At 50.5% G+C, this 9,025-nt stretch overlaps 1 protein-coding gene across 1 annotated transcript in view; it reads left to right on the top strand.

The window, feature by feature from the left end:
* Positions 1 to 6,043, top strand: part of kcnq3 (potassium voltage-gated channel, KQT-like subfamily, member 3) — a 67,991-nt gene extending 61,948 nt beyond the window's left edge. The window contains 10 exon segments of the mRNA XM_060058283.1: positions 790 to 882; positions 884 to 1,002; positions 1,251 to 1,356; positions 2,018 to 2,066; positions 2,068 to 2,150; positions 3,533 to 3,578; positions 3,580 to 3,629; positions 4,126 to 4,204; positions 5,032 to 5,332; positions 5,436 to 6,043. Of these exon segments, the coding sequence (XP_059914266.1) occupies positions 790 to 882; positions 884 to 1,002; positions 1,251 to 1,356; positions 2,018 to 2,066; positions 2,068 to 2,150; positions 3,533 to 3,578; positions 3,580 to 3,629; positions 4,126 to 4,204; positions 5,032 to 5,332; positions 5,436 to 5,833 (1,324 nt within the window). The 3' untranslated portion in view covers positions 5,834 to 6,043.
* Positions 6,044 to 9,025: the final 2,982 nt, after the last annotated feature.

The following is a 9,025-nucleotide window of genomic DNA, read 5'->3' as shown; positions in this document are numbered from 1 at the left end:
TGTGGTGGGGTGGTGCTGGTGGTGCTGGTGGTGTCGGTGGTGTTGGGTGGTGCAGGGTGGGGTTGGATGGGGCCCAACAGAAGAGATAGAGTCCTAAAGGCTTTCTGGTTTGTGAATGCGATTAATCCCTGATTTCCTGGGATTAGTACACCTCACTTATCTCATCTTATCTTAACCAATGCCGCCTTTCGGTACTTTGTTGTGGTCCTTAACTGATCTCTCCTCTGGCGCTGGGAGGTTGTTGGTCTGACGCCCGGCTCCTAATGGGTGAAGTCCCGCGGCGCCCTTTGAGCAACGCAAAGGCTGAGAGCTGAACAGCAACACTGAACCTCCACGATGTCTCTGTAGTATAGTGATGTACTACTATACTGTGCTACAGTACTATGGTATAAAGGGTACAACTCTACTACAGTATTACTGTAGTACAGTATCAATGTAGTATAGTGATGTAGTACAGCAATGTCTACAGTAATAACATTGCTGTAGCAAAATAGTAATTTACTACTATACTACTGTTGCTTATTAATTATTCACCTCCATTTAGTAAGAAGTGAACTATGTGCATGATCAACTGACTCTCTCTCTCTCTCTCTCTCTCTCTCTCTCTCTCTCCCTCTCTCTCTCTCTCTCTCTCTCTCTCTCTCTCCTCTCTCTCTCCTCTCTCTCTCTCCCTCTCTCCCTCTCTCCCTCTCTCTCTCTCTCTCTCTCTCTCTCTCTCTCTCCCATCTTCTCTCTTTCTCTCTCTTCTCTCTTTCTCTCTCTCTCTCTCTCTATGTCTCTCTCCCTCAGTAAGCCCGGTTTACTGGAGCGTGTGCGTCTCCCCAACGCGCGGGCCTCCATCAGCGGGGCACGGCGGTCCCTCCCCTCCGGTAACCCGGGCAACGCCGACCTGCATCGAGGAGAGCCCCTCCAAGGAGCCCAAGCCCGCGGGCTTCAGCGGCCGCGAGCGCTTCAGGACCGCCTTCCGCATGAAGGCCTACGCCCTGCGGCAGAACTCCGAGGGTGCGTATCCGAGGAGACGGGGGTCGCCCGACGGTTCACCTGGAAAACCCCTGGCGACGGGGTTCTAGAGGTGTTCTCGCCCGGGGGCGTGTTTCCACGGTAACAGATGCGGGAGTCACTCGGACCCCTAGCAACAGGTTCTAGAGGTTTTCTGGCCTGGGTGTGTTTCCATGGTAACAGATGCTGGAGAACCCCTAACGACTGTTCCTGGAGGTGTTCTTATCCGGTGTGTGTTTCCATGGTAACAGATGGTGTTGTGCTGGCCGATCCGTCGATGGAGGAGAGGGGCTTCCCCCCCGATGTCCTGATGGAGGACATGATCCCGACCCTCAAGCTGGTCATCAGAGCCGTGAGGTCAGCACGACAAGCCCCGCCCCTATCACAAACCCGCCTAGCCCCGCCCTCAACGCTCAATGCACATCACGCAATGTGGAGCACGATCCGTTCACTTCGCCACGTTCATATCTACGTTTGTTTACTAGTTTGTTACTTTGTCATTCATAAATGAATCAAGATAATGATTAATATAGATAAGTTACAAATATAGATAAGCTAGCTAGCTGAAAAGCAAACTAACAAAAAAATAACCATCTGTCCTTCTGAACTCCTTCCCCATTCTGGACCTCCTCCTGGACCATCTCCTGAACCCCCTTCCTCCTTCTGGACCTCCTCCTGGACCGCCTTCCTCCTTCTGGACCTCCTCCTGGACCACCACCTCCTGAACCCCCTTCCCCTTCTGGACCTCCTCCTGGGACCACCTCCTGGACCTCCTTCCTCCTTCTGACCTCCTCCTGGACCACCTCCCTGGACCACCTCCTGGACCCCCTTCCTCCTTCTGGACCTCCTCCTGGACCACCTCCTGGACCTCCTTCCTCCTTCTGGACCTCCTCCTGGACCACCTCCTGGGACCCCCCTTCCCCCTTCTGGACCTCCTCCTGGACCACCTCCTGGACCTCCTTCCTCCTTCTGGACCTCCTCCTGGACCACCTCCTGGACCTCCTTCCTCCTTCCCCAGGATCATGAGGTTCCTGCTGAACAAGAAGCGCTTCAAGGAGACGCTGCGGGCCGTACGACGTGAAGGACGTGATCGAGCAGTACTCGGCCGGACACCTGGACATGCTCTGCAGGATCAAGTATCTGCAGACCAGGTGGGCCGGCCCCACTCCCCCCAGCACACCAGTTAGACAAAGAACCACGCCTTCACAATGACTCCACTCTACTGCACTCTACTGCAATTGGGCCCTAATGCCGCTTTTTCCACCGCACATGTAGCTCGACTCGACACGACTCGACACGACACGACTCGACACGGTAGCAGCACGGGTGCTTTTTCCACCGCAAATAGTACCTCCTGGACGTGGGCGGGGTCGGCTGGCGCGAAAGGGCCGTGACGTATTTGTGTACGCGACGCAAACAACACATACGCAACCCACACATGGACAGAACCCACATAACAACAATGGAGGACATCGATCGCATTACTATTATTAGCTGGCATGTTGAAGAAGTTGGAGAAGTGGAACATGTTGGCTGCGGCGCTGCTATGGATGTTACCAGCATGGTTGCCATGTCGCTCTCGTGACTTCGTCACACTCTCTGGCCAATCAGTCGCCGGCCGTCTGCCGACGTCACCTTTTAGCATCGGCTCAGCTCGCTTGGAACCTAGAGCGAGTAGGTACTAGAAAAAGCAGCCACTTCAGGTACCGGATACCATGGTACCGCGGTGGAAACGCAAAAAAATGCGAGCTGAGTCGAGTCGTGTCGAGTCGTGTCGAGCTGGTACCATGCAGTGGAAAAGCGGCATTAGTGTACTTAGGCCCAATCCCATTTCCACCCCTTACCCCTTACCCCTTACCCCTCCCCCTTGTTTTGAAGGGGTAAGGGTAAGGGGGAAGGGGTAAAGGGAAGGCGACATACAATAGGTCCTAAGGCCCAATCCCATTTCTACCCCTTACCCTTACCCCTTCAAAACAAGGGGGAGGGGTAAGGGGAAGAGGTAAGGGGTAGTAATGGGATTGGGCCTTAGTGTACGCACCTATTGTATGTCGTACGTCCTGGCACTTACAGATAGCAACTTATCCTAACTATCTTTAGTACTTAGCATTGTGCAGCATCTTATCCTAGCCGTCTTTGTTGTATTCGGGGAATGGGTTAACCTAGTGATTGTTAGTGCTTGGCACTTGGTTCTATGAACATCCTTACTGTACCGACAGCGATATATGGTTGTTTCTAATTATTCTGACAAATGTACTTTGTAAGTTGCTTTGGATGAAAGCGTCTGCTAAACGTGCTAAATGTAAATGTGAAAGTAGAAGTTAAATTCTATAATTGTTGTTAGAAGTTGTCCTATATTAGTGTTATAAGTAGTTTGGTTAACATTTTTTCAACTAAAACTAAAATTGTTATATGTTAGGGTAGTTTTTATACGTATGCGGGTCTCTTTAGCTGTAACTAAACAATACTTCAGTGTAGAAGGTGCCTCTGGTGTCTGCGTTGGTCTCCATGTGTCTTTGTGCTGCTTGCCTTTCAGAATAGACCTGATCCTGGCTCCTGGAGCTCTCCTCACTCCCAAACACAAAAAAAACCCAGAAGCCCCCTTTCTCCTTCCCCTCAAACCAGTCGCCCAGGTACCCTACCTCCTCCTCTACCTCATCCTGTTCCTCCTCCTGTTTCTCCTCCTTTTCTTGTTGTTCTCTCCTGTCATCTTCATCCGTGGTTCCCAACCGTTTTGGGGTTAGGCGGACCACACGATCGAACAAATTCAAGACAGACGAGGAATGATGATGAAAAATGTCACAAACACATTATTTGAGGGACATTTTAGGAGCACATTCTTCCGTATTTCCCGCGTGGCAAAGATAACACAATTCCTGACACACTTTGCCTTGCCTCGAAACGTTGGTTGGGAACCACTGCTCCACACAGTGAATTTTTTTTTGAATCTTAAACGTATGGGAATCATAAATCATTCTATGCATTGAAGAATCAAAGTGAAAAGAGTGTAAGTGAAAGGAGAGAAAGTGAAAGTGAAAGCGAAAGTAGTGAAAGTGAAAGGAAAGAAAGTGAAAGTGAAAGGGGTGAAAGTAAATGCACCAAGGTGAGCCAGGCTTCTCTGTGTTCCAGACATGACTCCTACCTGGCCAAGGAGCAGGAGCCTGAGGACCAAAGCATGATGGGTAGATTCATCCGGGTGGAGCGACAGGTGAGGATCTCAACCCTGCGCAATGGACAAAACACCAACCCTAGTCATAAACAACTGTCATCACGAGGAAATAAGTCTCCCGATCGTTAGCTAGACGCCTAATGAGACAGCGCTCCACCACCAAGAGGACACACCCCATTTCCCACCAGTAGCCATCACTCCCAGTGGCCATCACTCCCAGTGGCCCTGTTAATGAGAACCCACTCCCTGGAATGTATCCGCGGTCAACTCTCGGCATGCATTCCCACACTTTCATGGTTGTCATGGGAACTCAACGGTGATTGAACTGTAAATGCCCCCTGTTTGCTTGGTTAAAAATGGAGGAATAGTTCATTAACCGCTCAGTGTGTGTGTGTCTCTGCGTGCGTCTCTGTGTGTGTGTGTGTCTCTGCGTGTGTGTGTGTGTGTGTGGTGTGTGTGTGTGTGTGTGTGTGTGTGTGTGTGTGTGTCTCTGCATGTGTGTGTGTGTGTCTCTGTGTGTGTCTCTGCGTGTGTGTGTGTGTCTCTGCGTGTGTGTGTGTGTCTGTGTGTGTCTCTGCGTGTGTGTGTCTCTGTGTGTGTGTGTGTGTGTGTGTTTGTGTGTGTGTGTCTCTGTGTGTGTGTGTCTCTGTGTGTGTTTGTGTGTCTGTGTCTCTGTGTGTGTGTCTCTGTGTCTCTGTGTGTGTGTGTGTGTGTGTGTCTCTGCGTGTGTGTGTGTGTGTGTCTGTGTGTGTGTGTGTGTGTGTCTGTGTGTGTGTGTGTGTCTCTGTGTGTGTGTGTGTGTATCTGTGTGTGTGTGTTTGTGTGTGTCTCTGTGTGTGTGTGTGTGTGTGTGTGTGTGTGTGCAGGTGGAGGACATGGAGAAGAAGCTGGACTTCCTGGTGGACATGCACATCCAGCACAGCGAGCACCTGATGGTGGACTCGGCCGGCTCCGCCCGCATGACCCTCGACCCCTGCGTGGTCGCCGCGGGGACCGTGCGAGGCCCCGCCTTCTACGGCCTCTCGGACGCCTTCCCCGCCCCTCCCCCCCACGCCGGGCGCCACGCCTATCGGTTTCCCGTCGGCAAGGTCAACCCCTACGTCCTCGCCTTCAGCAAGGAGGGGGCCGCCAGGGCAGGCGGGGGGGACGCGGAGGGGGGGGCAGGGGGTCTCCCCCGGGGGGGGGAGGAGGGGCTCCCGCCTCCCCTCCGGCGCCCGGCGGCGTCCCCGGTGCCGACGTACACGGAGCGGCCCACCGTGCTGCCCATCAGCCCCGCCCCGCTGGACCCGCTGGGGGCGTGGCCCGTCAGGACCCCGGGGGGCGGGGTCAACCGGGGGGGACGGCGGCGACGACGACGGCGGCGGGGACACGCCCCTCTCTATGCTGTCCGTCAACCACGAGGAGCTGGAGCGCACGCTGAGCGGCTTCAGCATCTCCGGAGAGCGGGAAGAGGAGGAGGAGGAGGAGGAGGAGGGGGGCGGCGTGGGAGGGCGGAGGCAGGGCGGGGCCGGTGGGAGGAGCTACGGGGGGCGGGGCCGGCCGAGCAACTTGGCGGAGGCAGAGACGGACACGGACAGCGACCCGTTCACGCCCAGCGGCGCCGGGCCCCTCCCTTTCTCTTCCACGGGGGAGGGGCTTCCGGACACTGTGTGGAACTCACCGCCATGAGGCTCCGCCCCCTCACCCTCAGCCACACAGGCCGCACCCTCTCTTCAGCTCCTTGACTGTAACCCCAGCCTCTGATTGGCATGCTTGGGAACCCCAATGCGCTCTGGACCAATGGTAGGCCAGAGCGCACAAAGAGGAGGAGCCAGCGTCTCATCTTTGTTACATCCATGAGAGAGAGAGAGAGAGAGAGAGAGAGAGAGAGAGAGAGAGAGAGAGGAGAGAGAGAGAGAGAGAGAGAGAGATAATGATGAAGAGAGAGAGGGGAGGGCTCCGAGAGGAAGAGGGATAGGGACACGCTCAGTTATACTGACAGCGAGAGAGAGAGAGAGAGAGAGAGAGAGAGAGAGAGAGAGAGAGAGAGAGAGAGAGAGAGAGAGAGAGAGAGAGAGAGAGAGAGAGAGAGAGAGAGAGAGAGAGAGAGAGAGAGAGACTGGGATCAGAAAGAGAGAGAGAGCGAAACGGAGCGAGAGAGAGATAGAGAGAGTTCCCTGAACGCCGAGCGGTAGTCGCGGGGGCGGTCCGGTTCTGTTTGTAAAGTTTAGAATTCTGTACAGCGCACTTCTTCGTAAAGATTTAGCCGAACTATAAACCATGAGTATACATATATCCACCGAAAGCTTTACCGCTGCGAAGCAAAACGCACTGCACGTGACGCATGCCAATAACCAGTGAGCCCGGTCCCGCCGGGGGAGAGTGACATCCTTGCTATGCCATTTTGTATCACCTTTTATATGAAGCCACGCCCATACCTTAGCATGGTCTGCATGATGGGGGGCCCTTAGGAGGCGGTCGTTAGGGGCCGGTCGTTAGGGGCCGGTCTGGGTGGGACGTCTGAGGCAACGTCTCCTGTCTCTGTTGTAATGTGTGTGTTTGTGTGAGTGCGTGTTTGTTAGTTTGTGTGAGTGTGTGTTTGTGTGAGTTTGTGTTTGTGTGAGTTTGTGTTTGTGTGAGTGTTTGAGTGTATTTGCGTTTGTGTGAGTGCCAGTGTGTGCGTTATACAGAAAGAGTAAGCGAGAGAAACAGACCTTGAATGAGTTTTGGTTGATCGATAACCTGCTGTGACTTTACTGGTTGTTATGTTTTCATCGTCTGTCTCCGTTCTTTACCTCGTCCTCTCACCCTCATCCGTCCCCTCTGTGTCTCTGTCTGAGCTCGTCGTCCGAAGCCAGTTCACAGTTCGAGTGGAGAGAGTGGAAGGTGTCAATCCCTGACCGATGAAGTCCAACCTTTCTGTGACTTGTTCTCAGAAATGGTGTTGATGTTGATGAGACGGTACTTATACTTGACAATAGAAGCCTGACGTTTAAGACATTAAAAACACAAACCTGCAAAACAGTTAAACTTTTTGCTCTTTTGGCACAAGCGATGTTTGGCGATCGTTTACTCAACGATTTAATTCACCAGATCGGCTAGATATACAACAATGGAAAGTGTACCCCGCTATAGCAGTAGAAAGACCTCTCTAGAACATTCCTCCCGCTACAACAAATATTTGGTCAGACACAATGCACATTTTCAAATGCCAAGATTAATTCAGTTTAATTTGGGGAGTTTTAAAGTGATCATGTGAAAGCACAAAAAGATTATCACATGATTGAACGAGTCGAGTATAACAGTAAGAACCACTCAACATATATTCCTCAACTAATATAGTGCTCAGAGCATTAAAACACAATCCATGCGTAAAATTTGCCTGGCTGACGCCAGACCTCAACTCAATCTACATTGAGATGAGGTCTGGGTACCACACATTCATTTTCTCGTATTTGAGGAGTGGTTTACGATTGCCTGGAGCCGTTTATTGGGCGCTACGAATGTCTATCATATGAGTCAATACGTAGCTCATAGCCAATCGTATCAATTATACCAGATGACATACGTAGAGCGACAGAAATTCGATGAGGAAGAAGACGATGGGTTTGTCACATTGACGTCGTCATCGTCTTGCCGTCCCTCCCCGTTCTGTAATTGGTTCCCTATCTCAGGCGAAAATCGGATCCATGGAATCCAGGCTGCCTCGCAGCGTGAAATGAAATTGTGAGCGTAAAATAGCACAACATACCGTTCATGAATTATTGCCATAGTAATGGAATAACGGCTTTTTGAATAACGTTGCCTCTGTAACAGAATGCTCCGATCTCGTCATCAAAAACTCGTACACTCATCGTGCATACACCAAAAATACTTGAGATTATCAAATGTCAAATTATTTTAACGATTGTTTGAACATGTTATTATTTTTGGTCTGTTTCTATTCTTTCTTTTTTGTGTTTCCAGTTGGTTGTGAATGTTGGGTAATTCGAGCAGATTCTGAATCCGTTCCCGCTCCTTGGTGAACGGTTAGTTCATTTGAAAAGGTTTCGCTAGCTCGTGAGCAGAAAAAAAAGGTATATAACCGTCACATGACCTGATTTGCATGATTGAAAAATAAAAATTAATTTGTCAAAGCTGTTACTTTTCTGAAGGACAAAAACACAAGTTCAGTTTATCGTTTATCTTACTACCACTTAAACTTTGTTTGTGCTGTGCTTTTATATTCAAGACTGGAAGTGTTTTTTGTCTTTAAGTTTCAGTTCATTTAAATAGATGAACTGAAATCTCTGTCACAACACCTCCGTCAAAGACCGCTTTTAATGTTAACCCTAACAACTTCAAAGGTCTACAATTAAGCGTTGTTAACCGAGTACTGCTTCATATGTGTGATGTCAACATCCACTCAACTCACATCCCAGAGAATGATGTAAATACTCCAAATTCTCCAGGATTCTTTGGGTTGGAACAGAGCTGAATTTGCAGACCGTGATTGTTTCACAACATGCAGATGAAGCACTACCCTCTAAGATGAGAAAATTAGCCTAGAATGGAGGATTCCCTTGGAGCAACAACACACAAATGAATGCTTCTGCTTTAATGAAATGTAAACCTCTGCCTTTTCAAATCAATCGAGGCAACTATTTAGGGACCGCAGGTAGACCCCGAGTGGAAGACAAGTTTTACTTATCATGTTCAAACTATTTTGATTTCCTAGTCCTTAGTTCGTCACGAAATAATGCTCAGAACATCCGAACATTACTCCACGTGAAGTTCATGTTATTTGACACGCAAACAACATTGCAACTAACTCGGAATTAGTCCCAAACTTTAACGATCCACTAGACACATCATTGGAGTGTGTGTGTGTGTGTGTGTGTG

The sequence above is a fragment of the Gadus macrocephalus genome, chromosome 8 (assembly GCF_031168955.1).
Source record: "Gadus macrocephalus chromosome 8, ASM3116895v1".
Lineage (NCBI taxonomy): Eukaryota > Metazoa > Chordata > Actinopteri > Gadiformes > Gadidae > Gadus > Gadus macrocephalus.
The sequence above is the reverse complement of the archived record's forward strand: the minus strand, read 5'-3'. Positions and strand labels throughout refer to the sequence as shown.